General features: G+C 42.4%; 1 protein-coding gene and 1 long non-coding RNA gene across 7 annotated transcripts in view; one reads left to right on the plus strand and one right to left on the minus strand.

Annotated features, from left to right (window-relative positions):
• Positions 1–24771, minus strand: part of LOC140741971 (uncharacterized) — a 236104-nt gene that overhangs the window by 125990 nt on the left and 85343 nt on the right. The window lies entirely within an intron of this gene.
• cacna2d2a (calcium channel, voltage-dependent, alpha 2/delta subunit 2a) overlaps positions 1–24771 on the plus strand; it is a 904752-nt gene that overhangs the window by 75650 nt on the left and 804331 nt on the right. For all 6 annotated transcript variants that reach the window (XM_073072600.1, XM_073072591.1, XM_073072592.1 and 3 more), the window contains exon 2: positions 21487–21568. In XM_073072600.1, coding sequence (XP_072928701.1) covers positions 21487–21568 — 82 coding nt within the window. The remainder of the gene's footprint in view (positions 1–21486; positions 21569–24771) is intronic.

The raw sequence follows: 24771 nt of genomic DNA on the forward strand, positions 1-24771 counted from the left end.
GGGTGATTTTAGATGCATATCATATTTTTACTGAGTTAAGTATTGTATGTAATTAGTTTTGCTACAATAAGTGTATGGGACATTGGAAAAAATGTTGAATTTCCCCATGGGGATGAATAAAGTATCTATCTATCTATCTATCTATCTAAACCTTTTAAATGTTGAAAGGCCTAGACAAAGTAGATGTGGAAAGGATGTTTCACGTAGTTGGGAGTCTAGGACAAGAGAGTACAGCCTCAGGATAGAGGGGCGTCCATTTAAAAACTCTTGGCCACTTGTCCGTAATCCAATGCTCTATCCATGATGGTATCTATCCGGAAATACCATGGGCTCTTGTTAAGCAGCTTCATGTGTGGCACCTTGTCAAAGGCCTTCTGAAAATCCAAGTACACAACGTCTACCGATTTTTCCTAGTCTATCCTGCTTGTTGTTTCTTCAAAGATTTGTCAGGCAAGATTTTCCCTTAAGGAAACCATGCTGACTTTGGCCTATTTTAGCATATGCCTCAAAGTGCTCCGTAACCACAACTTTAACAATCAACTCCACCATCTTCCCAACCACTGAGGTGAGACTGACTGTTCTATAATTTCCTTTCTCCTGCCACTCTCCCGTCTTGAAGAGTAGAATGACATTTGTAATTTTCCAGTCCTTCAGAACCATGCCAGAATCCACCGATTCTTGAAAAATCTCAGGTGGTGATGAGAGGGCATAGAGATATGCCAACTAGTGGAATGGTGCCACAGCAACAACCTGGCACTCAATGCCAGTAAGATGAAAGAGCTGATTGTGAACTTCAGAAAGGGTAAGACGAAGGGTTCCTTTACCTTAAGCTCCCTAATCAATTCCGGTTCATTGCACAACACCCAATCCAGTATAACTGATCCCCTTGTTGGCTCAACCACGAGCTACTCTAAAAAGCCAATTCATAGGCAGTCTACAAATTTCCCCTCTTGGGATACAGCTCCAAACTAATTTTCCCATCTACCTGTGTTAATTTTCCCATCTACCTGTGTATTGAAATCCCCAAAGACTATTGTAACATTACCCTTTTGACGTGTAATTTGTACATCACATCTTTGCTAGTGTTCAGATGTCTGTATATAACTCCCATCATGGTATTTTCACCCTTGCAGTTTCTTAGAACCCACAACGATTCTACACCTTCCAATTCCATGTCACCCCTTTCTAATGATTTGATTTCATTTTTTGCCACATCACCCCGTGTCTCCCTGCATGTGCTTTCGATACAATGTGTATTCTTGGACTTGAAGCTCCTTATAATCCAGGCATCATCCTGGTAAATAGACAATAGACAATAGGTGCAGAAGTAGACCATTCGGCCCTTCGAGCCTGCACCGCCATTTTGAGATCATGGCTGATCATCTACTATCAATACCCGGTTCCTGCCTTGTCCCCATATCCCTTGATTCCCCTATCCATAAGATACCTATCTAGCTCCTTCTTGAAAGCATCCAGAGAATTGGCCTCCACTGCCTTCCGAGGCAGTGCATTCCAGACCCCCACAACTCTCTGGGAGAAGAAGTTTTTCCTTAACTCTGTCCTAAATGACCTACCCCTTATTCTCAAACCATGCCCTCTGGTACTGGACTCTCCCAGCATCTGGAACATATTTCCTGCCTCTATCTTGTCCAATCCCTTAATAATCTTATATGTTGCAATCAGATCCCCTCTCAATCTCCTTAATTCCAGCGTGTACAAGCCCAGTCTCTCTAACCTCTCTGCGTAAGACAGTCCTGACATCCCAGGAATTAACCTTGTGAATCTACGCTGCACTTCCTCTACAGCCAGGATGTCCTTCCTTAACCCTGGAGACCAAAACTGTACACAATACTCCAGGTGTGGTCGCACCAGGGCCCTGTACAAATGCAAGAGGATTTCCTTGCTCTTGTACTCAATTCCCTTTATAATAAAGGCCAACATTCCATTAGCCTTCTTCACTGCCTGCTGCACTTGCTCATTCACCTTCAGTGACTGATGAACAAGGACTCCTAGATCTCTTTGTATTTCTCCCTTACCTAACTTTACACCATTCAGATAATAATCTGCCTTCCTGTTCTTACTCCCAAAGTGGATAACCTCACACTTATTCACATTAAACGTCATCTGCCAAGTACCTGCCCACTCACCCAGCCTATCCAAGTCACCCTGAATTCTCCTAACATCCTCATCACATGTCACACTGCCACCCAGCTTAGTATCATCAGCAAACTTGCTGATGTTATTTTCAATGCCTTCATCTAAATCGTTGACGTAAATCGTAAACAGCTGTGGTCCCAATACCGAGCCCTGTGGCACCCCACTAGTCACCACCTGCCATTCCGAGAAACACCCATTCACCGCTACCCTTTGTTTTCTACCTGCCAACCAGTTTTCTATCCATGTCAATGCCTTCCCCCCAATGCCATGAGCTTTGATTTTACCCACCAATCTCCTATGTGGGACCTTATCAAATGCCTTCTGAAAATCGAGGTACACTACATCCACTGGATCTCCCTTGTCTAACTTCCTGGTTACATCCTCGAAAAACTCCAATATTCCAACTCCAAAACCCTTGGTAAATCCATGCTGGCTCGGCCCAATCCTATCACTGTTATCTAGATATGCCACTATTTCATCTTTAATAATGGACTCTAGCGTCTTCCCCACTATTGATGTTAGGCTGACAGGTCGATAGTTCTCTGTTTTCTCCCTCCCTCCTTTCTTAAAAAGTGGGATAACATTAGCCATTCTCCAATCCTCAGGAACTGATCCTGAATCTAAGGAACATTGGAAAATGATTACCAATGCATCCGCAATTTCCAGAGCCACCTCCTTTAGTACCCTAGGATGCAGACCATCTGGACCTGGGGATTTGTTAGCCTTCAGTCCCATAGTCTACTCATCACCGTTTCCTTCCTAATGTCAATCTGTTTCATTTCCTCTGTTACCCTATGTCCTTGGCCCATCCATACATCTGGGAGATTGCTTGTGTCTTCCCTAGTGAAGACAGATCTAAAGTACTTACTAAATTCTTCTGCCATTTCTCTGTTTCCCATAACAATTTCACCCAATTCATTCTTCAAGGGCCCAACATTGTTCTTATTTCTCTTTACATACCTAAAAAAGCTTTTGCTATCCTCCTTTATATTCCTGGCTAGCTTGCGTTCGTACCTCAAATCTCCTCTGTAACCTCTCTAAAGTTTCAACATCCTTCTATAATGGGGTGGCCAGAGCTGAACATAATTCTCCAAGTGTGGTCTAACCAGAGTTTTATAGAGCTACTTCATGGATCTTGAACTCAATCCCCCAACTAATGAAAGTTAACACACCATCTACTTTCTTAACCATCCTGTCTGCTTGCACTGCAACTTTGAGGGATCTAAGTTTATGAACAACGCTCCCTCTGAAAACTATGCAGCGCTTACATTTTTTTGTAATATGCAAATGATGAATATTTAGAGTGAAAATTGTAATCTCACATACTTTTTATTAATTGAAGGGTATAATGAAATGCAGTGCAACAAAGAAAATCTTTCATGTTTCGTAAACTTTTTCTCGTCTGTCTTTATTGCAAATCCATTATCCATAAACACTGTTCAGATTAATTTTGCATCCAGATGAAAGATATGTCTTAATCTTCAATTAGATTATCCACATGTTCCACTTCTAGTCTGTTTCTGAATTTACATTTGATTAAACTCATAAGACTTTTGTAGTCAGCACTAGGTACCTTGTAACTCTGGAGAGCCCTGTCTGATTTTTGCTTCTTAAACCATAAGTAACATTCTTTCTTCCTTTTGACTAGATGTTCCACATCTCTTGTCAACCAAGGATCCTTCACCCTACCATCCTTTCCCTGCTTCAGTGGGACGAACCGTTCAAGAACTCCATGCCTGTGATCCCTAAGCACCTCCACATTCTGTTGTGCATTTCCCTGAGAAGATCCATTCCCAGTTTAGGCTCTTGAGTTCTTGCCTAATGGCATCGTGAATCCCCCTTCCCCAATTAAACACTTTATTGCACTCTCTGCTTCTATCCTTGTCCAAGGCTATGGTAAAGGTCAGGGGCTTGTGGTCTCTTATCCTGCTTGGACTCCACTAACATATTTCCAGCCCTACCTTCTTTTCCTTCTTCTAAACTCAGACTTCTTGAGTCTCTTATTTATCTGTCATGTGATTCTCCTTTCCCTTACTCTTCATAAGCTAAAGAGTCTGCTTCCAGCCCAACACTGAGTGGCCACCCAGTTGTATCTATCAGTGATGTCTCTTGCCGTTTGCCCCCATGCTGTTGGACTACTCCCAGGATATAACATTGCCTCATATTGGGAAAAACAAAGGCAATATGCTTGTAAACTGCTGCAAACTATCTTCTGCTTGCATCTAACTCCATTCTCCTTTTTAATTGTTCATGTCCAAGCAGACAACTGGGGACTTTGTCTGCTGTTCAATTGGGACAAATTCAAACCCCCAGCATAGTTATCTCCAAGTGAGAATCCTCACCCTTCAGGTTGTCCATCCCTTTCATCAGCTTCCTTTTTCTCTAAAAGCTTTCAACTTTTTTAATGTGACCCTCTGAAAAAGATGGGAGCTTTAGGAATACATAATGGAATTTTGTGACTAGATAACTCTTTGATGTTATCTTCTGTGCTTGGTGAATGAGCAGTGATTATCCACTTCTGAACCTACTATCAATAACTTAATCAATGTGGTTTTTGGAAAGGACAATAAGTGGTCTAAATGTCTGTCCTGGGCATTTCTGAAAGGCAATTTGTTTTGTTGATGTGTATCCCAAGTCATTTGAAGTTCACTTACCAAATGAAAGAATAATTTATAGATATTGTAAAACTGAGTGTATGCAGTATTGTTCTGGTGTGTTGTTTGAAAGGTTCTGGAGGGTAGAGACTAGAAAATGTCAGTGATCACTGTCGAAATGTGTTTAATTTTGGAGCCTCAGAGGTCTGCTTGATGATAATATTGTCCTGTATTACATTTATTAGTAAAAGGCGAATCCTAAATAAAGAGAAATGAGGGGAACATAGTGTCATTTGCACTTAAAGTAAATTAGTGTTGTTGCTTGCCATTCTGTTAGCCAGGGCCACATATGTTTGGTCCTGATGAAGGTTCTCAGCCCAAAACGTTAACAATACTCTTTTCCATAGATGCTGCATTTTGTGTGTGTTGCTCAGATTTCCAATATCTGCAGATTTTCTTGTGTTTTGTATGTTTAGTGAAGACCAATTATCTACATACTCTTCGGAGGAAATGCAAGACGTTTGATTATAGTCATAGAACACTGCAGCCCTGAAGCAGGCCATTTGGCCCATCTAGTTCTTGTCAAACCATTATTCTGCTTAATCCCATCAACCTACACCTGGTCATCGCCTTGCATATCCCTCCCATCCATGTGCTTATCCAAGTTGATCTTAAATGTTACACACTATGAGCTGCCAACCACAAGGAGACTAACTGATAAATTTTCAGATGGCATTTGATAAAGAATCACATGAATCATTTGAACTAATAAATGGATAGCAGTGATTTAGATTTAGTACGTAAGTTAGGGAGAAAAGGAAGAAAAGAACACTGTTCTTTTTACTTACCGGAGAGATTTTATATTGTAATCTCTAAAGGCCATATTTGGGCTAATGCTTATAATGTTATGCATAAATGACTTGGAATTGGGTCCAGAGAGAACCCTTGTGAATGATGCAAACTCAGCAATGGAGTAATTGGTGAGATTAATAGGAGCAGAGTTCAGGAAGATGAGGATGCTGCTGAAATTCACAGACATGCAGCGGGTGGGATAAAGTGTAAATTGATGCACTTTGGCAGAGTAGGAGTGGGGAGGGTGTGCAGAACATGGGAGGTTATTTTAGAAACAAATTTGCAGCCACACAAAGGGGGCCTGCTGCAAATAAACAACGTACAGGGTACAGGGGGATCTCAGCAGGTCAGTCAGTATCTTTGGAAGAATGCAGCCAGTCAATGTTATGGGTCAGAACCTTGCATCTGGAAAGAGACCCTGCTTCTCTTTAAAGTAGAGACCAAGGAGATCTAATAGGGTATTGAAACTTGAGATGGTTTGATAGAACAAGTGAGCAGAAATTGTTTCATGGAACACAAAACATAGAAAATCTGCAGCACATTACAGGCCCTCGGCCCACAATATTGTGCCGACCATGTAACCTACTCGAGAAGCTGCCTAGAATTTCCCTACCACATAGCCCTCTATTTTCCTAACCTCCATGTACCTATCTAAGAGTCCCTTAAAGGACCCTATTGTATCCACCTCTACCACCTTTGCTGGCAGTGTGCCCACCACTCTCTGTGTGGAAAAACTTACCTCTGATATCTCCCTTGTACCTACTTCCAAGAGCCTTAAAACTATGCCCCCTCATACGGTGTATTGGCCTTCATTAATCCTGGAATTGAATTTAGGAGCCGAGAGGTATAAAAGATAGAGCTGTGTAAGATGATGAGAGGCATTGATTGTGTGGATAGTCAGAGGCTTTTTTCCAGGGCTGAAATGGTTGCCACAAGAGGACACAGGTTTAAGGTGCTGGAGTGTAGGTACAGAGGAGATGTCAGCGGTACTTTTTTTACGCAGAGAGTGGTGAGTGCATGGAATGGGCTGCTGGTGATGATGGTGGAGGCAGAAACGATAGGGTCTTTTAAGAGACTGTTGGATAGGTACATGGAGCTTAGAAAAATAGAGGGCTATGGGTAAGCCTAGTAATTTCTAAGGTAGGGACATGTTCGGCACAACTTTGTGAGCCGAAGGGCCTGTATTGTGCTGTAGGTTTTCTATGTTTCATGTCAGCCATTTCAGCCCTAGGAAAAAGCCTCTGTCTATCCACATGATCAGCTCTATCAGGTCACCTCTGATCCTCCGTCGCTCCAAGGAGAAATCAACCTGTTCTAATAAGGCATGCTCCCCAATCCAGGCAACATTCTTGTAAATCTCCTCTGCACCCTTTCTATAGTTTCCACATCCTTCCTGTAGTGAAGTGATCAGAATTGAGCGCAATACTCCAAGTGGGGTCTGACCAGGGTCCTATATAGCTGTAACATTACCTCTTGTCTCTTAAATTCGATCCCACGGTTGATGAAGGCCAGTGCACCATACGCCTTCTTAACCACAGAGTCAACCTGGGTAGCATCTTTGAGTGTCCTATGGACTAGGACCCCAAGATCTCGCTGATCCTCCACACTGCCAAGAGTCTTACCATTAATACTATATTCTGTCATTGTATTTGACCTATCGAAATTAACCACTTCATAATTATGTGGGTTGAACTCCATCTGCAACTTCTCAGCCCAGTTCTGCATCCTATCGATATCGCAGTGTAACCTCTGACAACCCTCCACACTATCCACAATGCCCCCAACTTTTGTATCATCAGCAAATTTACTAACCCATCCCTCCACTTCCTTATCCAGGTCATTTATAAAAATCACAAAGAGGAGGGGTCCCAGAACAGTTCTCTGTGGAACACCACTGGTCACCAACTTCCATGCAGAATACAAACCATCTACAGCCACCCTTTGCCTTCTGTGGTCAAGCCAGCACTGGATCCACAAAGCAAGGTCTCCTTGGATCCCATGTCTCATTACTTTCTGAATGAGCCTGGCACAGGGAACCTTATCAAATGCCTTGCTGAAATCCATATATACTACATCCACTGCTCTACCTTCATTAATGTCAGAGCATCAGTCACCCCGGTCAAAAAGCTACAGATCATTTGATTAGGCATTAAGTGGGATGCCTGGCAGATTGGAACTGGGCTATTGGTTGGATGGGTGATAAATCCAGGATCTTACTGTACATCATACGCTGGGGTGAAGACCTGGTAGCTGGTTGAATAGCATACATGGGGATGTTACAGAATAACAAGGCATGGAAGCAGGCTGTTCAGCCCAGGTCTTCCAATGGTGTTCACCCATTTGCCCAGGATTGGCACATATATGTCTAAACCTTTCCCATTCCTGTACTTAACCAAATATATTTTATATTTTATTATTGTACCTCTCGTAATCACTTCCCTTGGCAGTTCAATGAATATTTTGTTCCATGAAGTAAAATCGTAGTGTGCCCAGCCTCTCCCTGTAACACTGGGCCTCAAATCCTGGCAACATCCTTGCAAACCTTCTCTGTACTCTTTCCAACTTAAAAGTTTTTTTCCCTCTTGTAACAGGGCAACCATAATTGTACATAATATTCCATAAAATTATGTCCAGCAGAATAAAAGATATTTTGGCATTGCAGTATTTGATTGATCTGGGAGTGAACAATGATTGTTGTCAGGATTGGGTGTCACGGTAGCATTGCGGTTAGCGTGACGCTGTTACGGCTTGGGGCATCGAAGTTCAGAGTTCAATTCATCTGTAAAGAGTCTCTGTACGTCCTCCCCATGGAATGCGAGGGTCTTCTCCAGGTGCTCTGGTTTCCTCCCACAGTCCAAAGATGTACTAGATAGGTTTATTGGTCAGTGTAAATTGACCCATGATTAGGTTAGGGTTAGTCAGGGTCACAAACAAGTGAAAATCTGCAGATGCTGGAAATCCAAGCAACGCACACAAAATGCTGGAGGAACTCAGTCGGTCAGACAGCATCTATGGAAAAGAGTACAGGCGAAGTTTTGGCCTGAAGAGTTGACTGTATGGTTTTCCATAGATGCTGTGTGGGTTGCTGAGTTCCTCCAGCAGTTTGTGTGTGTTGGTGAGAGTTGCTGGGGTGGCATGGCTTGAAGGGCCAAAAAGGCCTTCTCCATGCTCTGTCACTCAATAAATATATAAAGTACATGGGCAGTGATGTCAACCTGTGAGCCACAGGGATGGAGGTAACATCAAGTTAGGTGCATAAGCTGAATCCCTTCAGCAAGTTCTTGCATCATTTTCTGAAGTGACACAAAACTACCAAGATATTACTGCATTTCACAATGAGGAAAGTCAGATCTGGATTTTTTTTCACTGAATAAAACAGCGTTATGTTGTTGAAATCAGGGGCCAGTATATGAAAATAAGAACTTTGAAAAGACTACTAAGCTTGAACGTGTGTGAGGAGGACTGGGTTTCGTGGTTAGGTAGCACAGCTTGAATGTAGGATGCAATATTACAGCCCAGCGCAGTTTCAGAATCCGAATCAGGTTCATTATCACTGACTCACATCACGAAATCTGCTGTCTTGTAGCAGCAGTAGACAGCAATACATAAAAATATACTATATCAAAGTATATTTTCAAAGCTCAAATAAATTTATCATCAAAGTACATAAATGTCACCATATACTACCTTGAGATTGATTTTTCTTTGCAGCCATTCACAGTAGAATAAAGAAATACCATAGGATCAATGAAAATCTGCTCACAAAGACTGACAAACAGCTAATGTGCAAAAGAGGATAGTCTGTGCAAATACAAAAAAAAGTAAATGAATAATACTGAGAACATGAGCTGTAGAGCCCTTGAAAGTGAGTCCATATGTTGTGGAATCACACACAAAATGTTGGAGGAACTCAGCAGGTCAGGCAGCATCTAGGAAGAGTATTGTCAATGTTTCGGGCTGAAACCCTTCAGCAGGACTGGAGAAAAAAGCTGAATAGATTTAAAAGGTGAGGGGGAGGTGAGAGAGAAACACAAGATGATGGGTGAATTCTGGAGAGGGAAGGATGAAGTAAAGAGCTGGGAGGTTGAATGGTGAAAGAGACAGAAGGCCATGGAAGAAAGAAAAAGGGGGAGGAGCATTGGAGGGAGTCAATGCGTCAAGGAGAGAAGAGAGAGGGAAAAGGGGATGGGAAATGGGGAGTGAGGGGCCATTACTGGAAGATCAAGAAATTGATGTTCATGCCACCAGGTTGGAAGCTACCCAGACAGAATATAAGGTGTTGTTCCTCCAACCTGAGTGTGGCCTCATCACAACAGTGGAGGAAGCCGTGGATAGACATATGGGAATGGGAAGTGGAATTAAAATGGGTGACCTTTTTTCTGGCAGATGGAGTGTAGGTGCTTGATGAAGTAGTCTCCCAATCTACATTAGGTTTCACCGATATACAGGAGGCCACACCGGGAGCACCAGACATGGTATATGACCCCAAGAGACTCACAGGTGAAATGTTGCCTCACCTGGAAGGGCTGTTAGGGCCCTGAATGGTAGTGTGGGAGGAGGTGTAGGGACAGGTGTAGCACTTGTTCTGCTTGCAAGGATAATTGCCAGGAGGGAGATCAGTGGGTAGGTGGGTAGGGATGAATGGACAAGGAGGTTGTGTAGGGAGTGAATCCTGTGGAAAGCACAAAGTTGGGTGAGGGAAAGATGTACTTAGTGGTGGGATCGCATTGGAGATGGCAGAAATTTCAGAGAATTAGTGCTGGAAGCAGAAGCTGGTGGGGTGGTAGGTGACAACACCACTGAATCAAAGGTGAATCAGCATATAGGAGGGAGATTAAAAATCTGTTTGAATGGTGCCACATCAATAACCTCTCAAAGTCAGCAAGACCAAACAGCTGATCAATGACCGTTTGGAGGAAGAAACCCGAGGTCCAATGGCCAGTCCTCATTAGCAGATGGGAGGTGGAGAAGTTCAGTAACTTTAAACTCCCTAGTGTTAACAGGGATATCGAGGAGTAATTAGGGAAACAGATCCTGGAAAGGTGTGATAATAACAGAGGTGTCGTGATGGGAGATTTTAATTTCCCAAATATCAATTGGCATCTTCCTAGAGCAAGGGGTTTAGATGGGGTAGAGTTTGTTAGGTGTGTTCAGGAAGGTTTCTTGACACAATATGTAAATAAGCCTACAAGAGGAGAGGCTGTACTTGGTTTGGTATTAGGAAATGAACCTGGTCAGGTGTCAGATCTCTCAGTGGGAGAGCATTTTGGAGATAGCGATCATAATTCTATCTCCTTTACAATAGCATTGGAGAGAAATAGGAACAGATAAGTTAGAAAAGCATTTAATTGGAGTAAGGGGAATTATGATGCTTTCAGGCAGGAAATTGGAAGCTTAAATTGGAAACAGATGCTCTCAGGGAAAAGTACAGAAGAAATGTGGCAAATCTTCAGGGGATATTTCTGTGGAGTTCTGTATAGGTACGTTCCAATGAGACAGGGAAGTTACAGTAGGTTACAGGAACCATGGTGTACAAAGGCTGTAATAAATCTAGTCAAGAAGAAAAGAAAAGCTTACAAAAGGTTCAGAGACCTAGGTAACGCTAGAGATCTAGAAGATTATAAGGCTAATAGGAAGGAGAATAAGAAGGAAATTAGGAGAGCCAGAAGGGGCCATGAGAAGGCTTTGGCAGGCAGGATTAAGGAAAACCCCAAGGCATTCTGCAAGTATGTGAAGAACAAGAGGATAAGACATGAAAGAATAGGACCTATCAAGTGTGACAGTTGGAAAGGGTGTATGGAACCGAAGGAAATAGCAGAGGTGCTTAATGAATACTTTACTTCAGTATGCACTATGGAAAAGGATCTTGGTGATTGTAGTGATGACTTGCAACAGACTGAAAAGCTTGAGCAGGTAGATATTAAGAAAGAGGATGTGCTGGAACTTCTGGAAAGTTGGATAAGTCGCAGGGACCAGATGAGATGTACCCCAGGCTACTGTGGGAGGCGAGGGAGGAGATTGCTGAGCCTCTGGCAATGATCTTTGCATCATCAATGGGGACGGGAGAGGTTCCGGAGGATTGGAGGGTTGCGGATGCTGTTTCTTTATTCAAGAAAGGGAGCAGAGATAGCCCAGGAAATTATAGACCACTGAGTCTTACCTCAGTGGTTGGTAAGTTGATGGAGAAGATCCTGAGAGAAGGATTTATGAACATTTTGAGACGTATAATATGATTAGGGATAGTCAGCATGGCTTTGTCAAGGGCATGATTGAATTTTTTGAGGATGTGACTAAACATATTGATGAAGGAAGAGCAGTAGATGTAGTGTATAAGGATTTCAGCAAGGCATTTGATAAGAAACCCCATGCAAGGCTTATTGAGAAAGTAAGGAGGAATGGGATCCAAGGGGACATTGCTTCGTGGATCCAGAACTGGCTTGCCCACAGAAGGCAAAGAGTGGTTGTAGATGGGTCATATTCTGCATGGAGGTTGGTCACCAATGGAGAGTCAGGGATCTGTTCTGGGACCCTTACTCTTCGTGATTTTTATAAATGACCTGGATGAGGAAGTGGAGGGGTGGGTTGATAAGTTTGCTGAGGACATAAAGGTTGGAGGTGTTGTGGATAGTGTGGCGGGCTGTCAGAGGTTACAGAGGGGACATTGATATGATGCAAAACTTGGCTGAGGAGTTGCAGATGAAGTTCAACCTAGATAAGTGTGAAGTGGTTCATTTTGGTAGGTCAAATATGATGGCAGAATATAGTATTAATGGTAAAACTCTTGACTGTGTGGAGGATTAGAGGGATCTTGAGGACTGAGTCCATAGGACGCTCAAAGCAGCTGTGCAGGTTGACTCTGTGGTTAAGAAGGCGTATGGTGTATTGGCCTGCATCAATCGTGGAATTGAATTTAGGAGCCGACATAATATTGCAGCTATATAGAACCCTGATCAGACCCCACTTGGAGTACTGTGCTCAGTTCTGGTTGCCTCACTACAGGAAGGATGTGGAAGCTATAGAAAGGGTGCAGAGGAGATTTATAAGGATGTTGCCTGGATTAGGGAGCATGCCTTGTGAGAATTGGTTGAATGAACTCGGCCTTCTCTCCTTGGAGCAATGGATGATGAGAGGTGACCTGATAGAGGTGTCTAAATGATGAGAGACATTGATAGTTTGGATAGTCGGAGGCTTTTTCCTAGGGCTAAAATGCTGAAATGGTTGCCACAAAGGGACACAGGTTTAAGGTGTTGGGGAGTGGGTACAGAGGAGATGTCAGGGGTAAGTTTTTTACTCAGAGAGTGGTGAGTGCGTGGAATGGGCTGCTGGCAACGGTGGTGGAGGCGGATACGATAGGGTCTTTTAAGACTCTTTTGGATAGGTACATGGAGCTTAGAAAAATAGAGGGCTATAGGTAAGCCTAGTAATTTCTAAGGTAGGGACATGTTCGGCACAACTTTGTGAGCTGAAGGTCCTGTATTGTGCTCTAGGTTTTCTATGTTTCTGTGTTTCTGTCATATCAAAGGATTGTCCTGTGACTAGTACCTAAGTTCTGTTACAAAGATGGCATGGCAGTGCTTGTACTTTCTTAGAAGTTTGCACGGATTGGACATGTCAACTAAAAACTTGGACAAACTTCTACAGGTGCACAGTAAAGAGTAACCTGATTAGTTGCATCATGGTCTGGTGTGGCTAAAAAACAACATCTGCAAAAAGTGGTGCTTACGATTCAGTCCTTCACAGGCAACGTCGTCCCCACCATTGGACACATCTGCAAGGAGTGGTGCCAGAAGAAAGCAGGATCCATCAACAAGGACTCTCCACCACCCCCCACCCCCAACATCTGGACCATGCTCCTCTCTTGCTGCTGCTATTGGGAGGGAAGTACAGGAGCCTCATTTCAACACTACCACATTCAGGAACATTTATTATCCTTCAACTATCAAGCTCCTGTACAGGCATGGATAACTTCACTGACCTGAACCCTGAATTGATGCCACAACCTACGGAACATAGTTAATCTTCTTTCGCACAATGGTTGTTTGTTAGTCTTTGTGTGGTTTTCATTGATTTTATGGAAATTTGTTTTGCTGTGAATACCTGCAAGAAAATGAATGTATGCTGACTTTGATAATAAATTAAATTTACTTTGAATATAAAACTTTTGGCATATATATTTAATAGACCGCTACATTGAGTACCTTCTCTTCATCCATATTCTTACTTCCCATTCCCATTCTGACATGTCAGTCCATAGCTTCCTATAATGCCATGATGAGGCCACTTCAGGTTGGAGGAGAAACTACTCAAATTCCATCTGGGCAGCCTCCAACCTGTTGGTATGAACAATGATTTCTCTAACTTTGTTAGGTTCTCTCTCTCCCCTTTTCCCTTTTTCCATTCGCCATTCTGGCTCCCCTCTTATCCCTTCTCTTCACCTGATTATCACCACCTTCTGGTGACCCTCCTCCTTCCCTTTCTCCTATTTTCCACGCTCCAATCAGATTAATTCTTCTGCAGCCTTTATCTCTTACACCTACCAACTTCCAGTTTTTCACTTCATTTCCCCAATGCCACCCACCCACCTTCCCTACCACTTGCCAACTTGTACTTCTTTCCTCCTCTCACCTTCTTATCTGGCTTCTTCTCTGTCCCTTTCCAGTTCTGATCAAAGATCTCGGTCTGAACTGTTTATTGCCCTGCAGTGATGGTGCCTGATCTGCTGAGTTCCTCCAGCACTTTGTGTGTTGCTGAACAAAATAAATATACTTAGCAATTCCCTGGAAAAGCTTTAATGCTGATATCTTGTTCAGATATGACTTGCAATGAGATGTGAATTATAAAATGTACAAATTGCCTATACCTAGGAAAAAAGCAAAGCTGGGAATTAAAAAAATTAATTGCAGTGAACACGAGAAATGTGAAAATGCTTGACCAGTGTTTGTTGGCTTCCCTTGAGCATGTCATAGCACAGAGATTGGCCCCCATTCTGACCATCAACTACCATCTGTGGTAGTCCCATTTACCAGCTCTGGCTCCGTAGCTTTCTGTGCCTTGGTCATAGTGTTCAGCCAGATATTTGTTAAATGTTCAGAGCCTTTGCCTGCACTGCACTTTCAGGAAGTACTTTTTAGATTTCAGCCACCCACTGGGTGAAGGAATGACTCCTCCTATCTTCTTTCATCCTTACTCCTCACCGTAAGTACTTGGTGACTGTACTTGCTGAAGTTTAGAAGAATGAGGGGGGGGGATCTGCTTGAAACCTACTAAATATTAAAATGCCTTGATGGAGTAGATTTGGAGAGGATGTTTCCTATAGTAGTGGAGTCTAGGACCAGAAGGCACAGCCTCAGAATAGAAGGACGTTCCTATAAAACAGAGACAAGGATAGATTTCTTTAGTCAGAAGGTGGTGATGGCTGGGGAGGCCAAGTCGTTGGGTATATTTAAAGTGAAAATTGTTGGGTTCTTGATTAGGAAGGGCATCAAAGGTAATTGGGGAATGGCAGGAGAATGGGGTTGAGGGGGGTAATAAATCAGCTGTGATCAAATGGTGAAGCAGACTTGATGGGCCAAATGGACTAATTCTGCTCCAATGATCAGAACTTGCATACTTTGGCTTTAGGTATTTTCTTAATGTAGAAAATTATTATTACCAAATCTATGTATGCCTCTCATAGTTTCGTGCAGTTCTTGTCAGGTCTCCTCTGCTTCAGGGAAAATAAACTCAGCTAACCAGTGTCTCCTTTACAACTGAAATGTTCCTCCTGGTCAACCTCTCGGCACTCACTTCATCTTTGGCTAACCAAAGTTTTACAAAATTGTGCCACTGCCTCCATGCTGTTATATTCTATTCTCTGGCTAATTAGGCCAGCTTTTTATTTTTTTCCTTCTTCACCTTAACTACTTGTGCTGCCACATTTAGGGATTTGTGAATGTACTCGGATGCCATCCTGTTCCTCAGTACTCTGTACCTTCTTGAAATCACTTTTAGTGCATCCTTTTAAAATTCATTTGTCATTGTGTTCAACTTAGCGGCTGATCATTATTGTTCTGTAACCTAGGACTCTCCTCCTCATAGTAAACGCTATCAAGTTGCATGTCATTTGTGAACATACTAATTATGCTTGTTACATTGGTATTCAAATGATTTATGTATATGATAAAGAGCAGGGGCCACAGCATTGATTTGCATGGAGCACCACTGGTTCCAGTCTTCCAATCACAAAGGGAATCTTCCACTATCATCTTCCCTCTGTCTCCTATTATCAAGCCAACTTTTGATCTAATTTGCCAATCTGCCTTCGGTTCCACAGTCTCTAATCTTTTGGACCAGTTTTTCCATTTAGAACCTTGCTTAAAGGCCTTACTGAAGTTCATGTTGACTCCATCAACTGCATTATCTTCATCAATATATTTTGCTGTTTCTTCAAACCATTCCCTTTTTATCCCCACTTCTATTGTGCCTGTAGCATCTGTGCCATTTTAATCATCCTCCTCAACTTCTCTTAATAAGCTGAGGCTAAATTCACTCACATTCCATTGCATTCTCCAACGTCTGGTAACTGCTCCCTTATCTGACTCTTTTCCCTCTCATTTCCTGGTCCACCGGCCCCTTTTCACCCTCTCTCTTTCACCCCCCCCTCCCCATTTGTCGATCCTCTCACTGGTCCCCCTCCCTTTATTCCATGGTCCACTGACCCTTCCCAAGAGATTCCATTCATTACCTTAGCGTCTTTGTCACTTCCAGCTTCTGACACTGTTCTTCCTGTCTCTGCCTATCACCCTCCGTACCTGGATCCTGCTGTCACCTGCCAGCTCTTTCACCACTCCTTCCACCTCTTTATTCTGGCTATCTCCCTTCTGTGTTTCAGTCCAGATTAAGGGTGTCAATCTGGAACATCAACTGTCCATTTCCCTCCATGAATGTTGCCTGACCTGCTGAGTTCCTCCAGTGTTTTGTGTGTTGCTCCAGATTCCAGCACTTGCATTCTCTTGTGTCTCTGCTAGTTATTGATTGCCCAGTGCTGGGGTAAAGGTTGTGCTCATTCACTCTATCTAAGCCCCTCATGATTTTGTACATCTCCATAAAATCATCCCTCATTCTCCTATGCTCCAATAAATAAATTCCCAACCTGCTCAACCCCTTGTTATATACAGGTTTCCCCCACTATATGAAGGTAGAACTTTCCTATGAAATGGTTCATAAGCTGGAATGTCATAAAGTGAAGAAGCAATTACCATTTATTTATATGGGAAAAATTTGTGAGCGTTCGCAGACTCAAAAAATAACTTACCAAATCATGCCAAATAACACATAAAACCTAAAATAACAGTAACATATAATAAAAGCAGGAATGATCTGATAAATACACAGCCTATTGTTACGTTCCCCAGTAATCGGGTGACTTATCAGCAAAGATAGATGTGTCCGCTGAAGCCTGATGCTACTATTTTCAAAAGTTTTTATTTATAAAGGGGCACAAACGTATGGTTAATACAAAACATTCCGATCATATACGTCGTCACAACTCAATCTAATGCACAGGTATAGTAATAATCAATCAGAAATAAGCTCTATCATTGTCTAGGGGTAATGTAGATATATATTGTTTACTGGATATCTAAAAGTCTTTTGCGGTCACTGCAGTTTCACCAGCTGCCGTCGTTGTGGTGTCGCGTTGGTGCACTTTTGTTAGAAAGAGAGAGAGAGATGGGATGAAACAGTTACCCGACCGGTTTTCCAAACTGGAGGAGTTCGGTTTGTCGGAGCCTCGTTGGGGGAATGAACGCTCATCTGTGGCCTCCCCTGTAGCTAAGCCGTTCTTCCGTTGTGGGGTCGCCAATCCCAGGCAAGGAAAAGACGCACACAAACCCCACTACCGGCTGTCGCTATCAAAACGCTGTCACAGGATTTTTAGCGTGTCTTCTGGTGCGTCTGAAGGGGTCGTCCCCCCCAGACCCTCCTTTATACTTCCTCACGGGATCGCCGATGTCAATCTCTCTCTCAACCAGCCCACGTTGTCCAAGGGCTTTACACATGGTCTTCATGAGACAATAGTCAGAGTCACTTTATTCTGCTTCCCGGGGGAACGTGGTCTTCCGCACGTCTCCCTCTCTCTCCCATTTCCTGTGTCTATTCAGCACGTCTCTCTCCCTCTTGGGTCATTTGACCCCCCCTTGACTAGGGCTCTTGCGATTCTCACAAAGGAGGGGGCTGGGGTCATAACACTATATAAAGTAGGAATACTTTTCTGCAATTATTGTCGCACTGTCCACAGCAGCGAAAATCTCATGCAAGCGCTCTCGGTAGAAAGACTCGGCACAAGTGCTGTAGGCAGTAGCACTCTTTCCAGTAACCTTTAAGCTATGAAGCTGCCAAATCATACCAAATAACACAAAAATACACAGCCTATATAAAGTAGAAATAATTTACGTCCAGTGTAGTTTCACTTTCCGGAATTGGGAAGACAGTGAGCACTTAGGCTGAGTCGTCGGAGGTTGGGGTGGTGGGAGGTAGAGGAGACTGAGGTGTCATCTCATCATCGTCCGTCTCCAGGGCAGGCAGGTCACCTTCTTCTATGTCTGCCTGCCTCGATGTCGAAGGTCAAGGTTTGTCGTCTGCTGTGGCTGATGTGGAAGGCTTGAAAAACGACAGTATGCTTGACTGCTTAGCTTTGCACATTTTTTTATCATACAGTTCTTTGTAAGCACTCAAACCATCCTGCAAATATGCCCTAAACCTATGTACCCTTTCAAAAGTAAAGTCATGCTTTTCTGCAATCCTTGCAGCATTGTCAATTGCAGGGAAAATCTCAGGCAGTTGCTTCACATTCAGTTCCTGGACGACTTCACTTTCGAACCATTGGCTACTGCCTTTGGCTTCAATTGTTATCCTTACCTCTTCATCAGCTCTTCATCTGTCAGTTCTTCGTCATGAGATGCCAAAACCTCTTCACCATCACCTTTGTCAAGTTCCACAAACCCTTTGCCAAACTCACTATGTCCTTACTTAATTCACCACGATCGAAACACTTTATTATGTCTAGGTTTACGCTAAGTGTAACACCCTTACGTGCTCTTTAAGGCTTTTCCGATACCTTAGAACCTTAAAAATGCAAAAGCTGACACCTACCCAAATAAAACTCTATTTGCCATTCTTTGACCCACTTACCCAGCTGAAGAATATCCCTTTGTAAATCCTGATAGCCATCTTCACTCTAAGTGATACCAGCTGTTTTAGTGTCATCTGCAAAATTACTAGCCATGCTTTGTACATTCTTATTCAAAAAATTGACAAGGTAATGAATAGCAATGGACCGAGCACCAGCACCACTAATCACTGAATGTAGTCTCAAAGACAAATGTTCCACCATCACCTTTTGCTTCCATCCATTAAGCCAATGATGTATCCAATTAGCTAGCTCACTGTGGGTCCCATGAAACTAACTTTTCATAGCAGCTAATCATGCAAAGCTTTAAAGGTCTTACTGAAGTCCCTGAAGTCTACTGCCTTGCCCCCTTCTACTTTCTTGGTTACTTCTTCAGAAAACTCAACTTTGTGAGATGTGATCTCACATGCACAAAGTTGTTCTGTCTATCGCTAGTCACGCCTGTCTTTCTGAATGCTTGTGTATGTTATACCTCAGCAAATTGCCTAGCACAGATGTTGGGCTTATTAGTCCATGGTTGCCAGGTTTTACTTTACAGTTCTTCTTAAATAAAGGCACAGCATGAGCCACACTCCACTCTTCCAGCAACTCACCAGTTGCTAAAGATACAAAGCATATATCACAGCTAGAATTCTGCAATATTTTCTCAAGCTTCCCACAGCGTTCTGGATACATGTTAAAGTTCAAAATTCAAAGTCTATTTATAATCGTAGTACATATACTTATGTTATTATACACTACCTTGAGATTCATTTCTGGGGGAAAGTACAATAGAATTTTAGAAAAAAATACAGTACAGTATATTATTTCTAGTTACCAAATGACATAATACTGAGCTAGTACAAAGCTAAGTACTCTTATTTCTGTTTCCCAAATACCTTCCTATTTTAACTATATACAGTACTGTGCAAAAGTCTTAGGCACGTTGGCTATATATAAATGTGCCAAAGTCTTTTGTACTGCATATATATAAATTTGGAAAGGCAAGGACTGATTTGGGATTTGTGCTTTTTAGCAAGTGTAACCTCAACAGGGTGATAATACCTCAGAAACCTTAGGTACACCTAATGCTGCTCCTGGTATCTTTCTCTACACTCCTTGTTGAACCCCGGCTCATCCGCTAATGTGAACGTAATGGTAGAGTGATGAATATGTTTGTGATAGAATTATCGATTGTGGTGAATAACATTTCTGATGATCCACAGTCTACATCTGAGCTGCCAGATCTGTTCTTCATCTGTCCCATTTAGCACCATGTTGTGCCTTGCAGCATAATGGGGCATGCCCTTAGTATGAAGAACAGGACTTTTGTGTTTACAAGGTCACCACTTCTACCTATGTTATCCAGTGATGTATGAATCTGCTGCAGGTAAGTTGGAGAGGACAAGGCTGTCGGTCTATCTCCTTGGTTTGTTCCCTCACCACTGGCCTGGCAGCAGTGTTCTTCAGACTTGGCTGGCTCTGTCTGCGGTGGCACCAAGTCATTCATGGAGTTGCCAACTAGAAAACATTCTGTGCTGTTTCAATTTTGTGGCAAATAATACAAATGTATGTAAAAGGATTTGGTTTCACAATAGTGAAGGGGACATAGGTAGATGAAGAAATATGAGAGACAATTTGAGTTAAGAATAAACATTTAGATAGTGTTGTCTTTACATTTAGAGGGCAGTGGACACACCTCTGTCCTGTTGTAGAGATGGTTGACAGCTTCACGTTCCTTGGCAGCCATATCATCAACAACCTCTCCTGGTCCCTCTACACTGATGGGATAATCAAGAAGGTTCATCATTATAACTAATGTCTTAGACATCTAAGAAGATTTGGCTTGGCCACAAGAATTATCTCAAACTCCTGCAGATACAATATCCTGAAGAGCTACATCTTAGCCTGGAACAGCAGCTACTACGCTCTGCTCGACAGAACCCCTGGAGAATGGTAAACACTGCCCAGTCCCTCACACATTCAGCATTTTCTTCATGGTGCCTTGCACCAGGAAGGCTAACAGTACTGTCAAGGATACTGGTCATTTTGTTTTCCCTCTTCTACCTTCTGGGAGAAGGTACAGGCCTTTGACAGGCCAGGTGACCAGACTCAAGAACAGCTTCTTTCCCATCTCTTTCGCATCCCATTCCTGGAGATGCTGCTATGCTTATGGATTCTTAACTCTTCCTCTTTTGTTTATTCTGCTATTGTCACCTTTCTGTGCTCTTCAGTTTGCACTACTCCACTATTCTGCTGTCTTGTGCCGTTTGCAGTATTTATTATTACTATGTACACTGTTTACTCTGTAAGCTTCACATGAGCTAGGAGTTCATTGCACCCTGATGTATTTGACAATAAACTAATCTGAATCTGAACCTGAGCCTCTGTTCCTGTGGGCTTGGTGCGCCTCTGTGTGCACTTCTGAAGATAAATAGGAACTCTTTTAATGGATTTCAAAGTGAATATGGAAATTAATAATACTGCAATTCTTATGTGTGCTGCTTCAGTTGAGTTGCTGTCTGGTGGAGTTTGATCATCTGCCCTAACTTGTGTGATTACCAGGTATCTGTAATGTTAGGATCAGGTTCTTCACAGAGTGTGATTCTCAACTTCGAAGTGTCAAATTTAATAGCTTTTCTAGTGAAGAACTGAGATTCTTACATTGTTAGATAATAAGATTTGCCTAATTAAATTCTTTGCTATTACAGCTTTTTGTGTTTTTCCTCTGCTTAGAATTCAGTACTGGGCAGGGAGGATTGAACAAGAACTGGACCGAGTAGTCCAACAGGTCAGCGGGATTCAACAGCTTAAAACGGTATGTGCTCTATATTTATCACCTGTGTTGGTTGGCATGACGTTCTCAAAACTTAACAGTGACTCACTTCTAAGTACTTAATTCACTAAAGAGTTCTTTGGGATGTTCCAAGCTTGTCTTATCAAAGTGCCTATGCTTTTTGTAGTTTAATTTCAGGCACTGTTAGCTAATTTACAGGGCAGGTACTGTGTATTGGCTGCGTGTATATCAGGGCTTGCATTTTTCCTGCAATTACCAACATGCCAAATAACACAAGAAAAAAAGCTTGCATTTTCAAATCATTTTTCACAACTTCAGGGCATGATCTGCATAGCACTTTGAACTGTACTCATTGCTATAGCGTAGGAAATATACAGTACTTAACACAGCAGCCAATATGGAGAAACAACAGCTCAGACAGCATCTAGAGTAGCCAAGCAACCAGCACACATTAAAGATGTGTTGGCTGAATGCTGTTTGGAGCACTCTTTTCCTTTCTTGGTATATTGTGGCACATCAAGGATTTTGAGCTGGGTGGGCTGCCAGGTGCAGTAATGGTTACTCCTCAAGAATATTCATGTCTTGAACTTGTGAGAAACACTTTAGTGATACAAGTCTGTCCTGCTTTTTACATATGTACAAAGTACTGCGTATGTTAACTGTAGATTGTCTGGGTGATACAAGGGATAGGCATGCATGCTGACATATTAGCACATGAATTGGTACAATTACTGGTGTGTCTGGTTAGCTGACCAAGTCTGACATTGTCTTTGTAACATTAAACTCTTCCTCTACCTCAGATTTTTTGTTGTCAAGTCCCTGATCCATGCTTTTATCACAGAATATTGTTGGCCATTCTACCCTCGAAGTCAGGAGGTCACTTGAATTCTGCTACCTAAACACCACTAAAAGTATCCGGGTGATTGTTAGTTCCTTGCCCCCTTGATTTACATTGCCCACCAGAGCTGTAAAGCAGCTGATCAACAGGGGTCAAAGATATATGTTTAATTTTTAAAAAAAGTTTATTTAGAGATGCAGCCCTTTTTGGCCCAACAAACCTGCTCCACTCATTACACCATGTGACAAGTTAACCCATTAATTCGTCTGTCTTTGGAATACTGAAGGAAACCGGGGCACCCAGACAAAACCCACACAGTCAGGGGGTGAATGTATGTACAAGCAAACAGCAGCAGGAAGCGAGCCCATGTCCCTGTCCCTGGTGCTGTAATAGAGTTATGCTAATCGATCTGCTACTGTGCCCAAGAATGGAGAGAGGTTTAGGGAGGGAATACCAGAACATAGGTTCTGGGCAGCTGAACACATGGCGACTCATAGCAGAGCGACTCATGAGACTGGAGGGATGCAGTTATTTCTGTGATTTGTTGGGTTGCTGGATGAACACAGAAGGAAAAAGCGGCAAGGCTGGACGGTGGGCTCTCTGTGTCCTTCGCCTGCCGTGTCTATGTTGGCATCAAATACTTGTCTTTTCTGTAGTTCTATTCTCACCTACCAGAGGAAACAATTTTGCTGCCTTTATCCTATCTGTCCCTTTTACAATTTTATATGATTCTGTAAGATCACCTCTCATTCTTTGAATTCAGCAAGTACAGTCCCAGGCGACTCAATCTCTCCTCATAGTCTAACTCCCTCATCTCCAGGATCAACTTAGTGGACTTCCTCTTCTCCATCTCCAAAGCCAGTATATCCTTCCTCACGTAAGGAGACCAGAGCATACACAGTGTTCCAGGTGTGGCCTCACCAGTACTCTGCATGGGTGCAGCATAACCGCCGCCCACACCCACTGCTCTTAAATTCAGTAATACCTCTAGCAACGAAGGCCAATATTGCATTTGCCTTCTTGAAAATGTATTCCATCTGTATGCCAACCTTTTGTGATTTATATACCAGCACTCCCCAAGTCCTTCAGGACAACAGTAAACTGAAATCTTTCACCATTTAAATAATAATTCTGATCTTCAGTCTTGTCTTCCAATTTGGATCACCTCACATTTGCAAATGTTGTGCTCTATCTGCCAGACCCTTGCCCACTCACTTAACCTATCTATATCTCTCTGCATCCTCTGCACAATTTGCTTTTCCACTCAATTTAGTGTCATCAACAAACTTACACTCAATCTCTTCCTCCAAATCAATAATCAATATCATGAACAGTTGCGAACCTAGTAACGACCCCAGTGGCACACTGCTCAACACTGATTGCCAACCAGAGTAACACCATATATTCCATTTTTCTATTAATTAACCAATACTCTATCCATGCTAATACATCACCCTTAACTCTATGCATTCGTATCTTATGGTCAAATCTTTTAAGCGGCACCATATTGAACACCTTCTGGAAATCCAAGTAAAAATCGTCCTTCTGTTCCCCTCTATCTACTGTGCTTTTTTCAAAGAACTCCAGTAAGTTTGTCAAACAGGACCTGTCCTTCATGTATCCATGCCTGATGGAGCCACCTCTATCTAGGTGTCTCACCATTTCTTCATTAGTGATAGCTTCAAGTATTTTCCCAACTGTAGATGATATGCTAATTGGCCTTTAGTTACCTGACATTTGCCTATATCCTTTTTTTAAGCAATGTCTTCACATTTGCTGGGACCTATTCAGACTCCAGAGAATTTTGATAATATGTCCTAAGCACCTATATTATAAGTTCAACCATTTCTTTCTTAACACTGGGGTGCATCCCATCAGGATCAGGGGATTTGCCTACCTTTATTTCCACTAATTTGCCAAGCTGTACCTCTTTAGTGATAGCGATTCTATTGAGGTGCTCACCTCTCATTGCACCCATAACATCTGTTAGATATGTCCTTCACTGTGAAGAATGATGCAAAATAGTTGTTCAAAGCCTTGGCCATTGCCATGTTGCCTGATATTAATTTCCTTTTCTCATCTTCCAATTGATCTGTGTTTACTTCAGCCACCATTTATGCTTTATATAATTATAAAAGTTTTTACTATCTGTTTTTACATCTTGTGCTAATTTATTTTCATAATCTAACTTTCCTTTCCTTTTTGCTTGCTTAGTGGTTCCTTGCTGCTTTTTAAAGGTTTCCCAATTTGCCTCTACTCTTGGTGATGTATTCATGGGCTTTTAGTTTTATGCCTTTATGTTTCCTTAGTTATCCAAGGCTGACTCTCCCCACCCTTACTGTTCTTGCTTTTAACCAGAATGTCTACATCTACGTGCATAAAGGGA

Source organism: Hemitrygon akajei, chromosome 19 (genome assembly GCF_048418815.1).
Source record: "Hemitrygon akajei chromosome 19, sHemAka1.3, whole genome shotgun sequence".
Lineage (NCBI taxonomy): Eukaryota > Metazoa > Chordata > Chondrichthyes > Myliobatiformes > Dasyatidae > Hemitrygon > Hemitrygon akajei.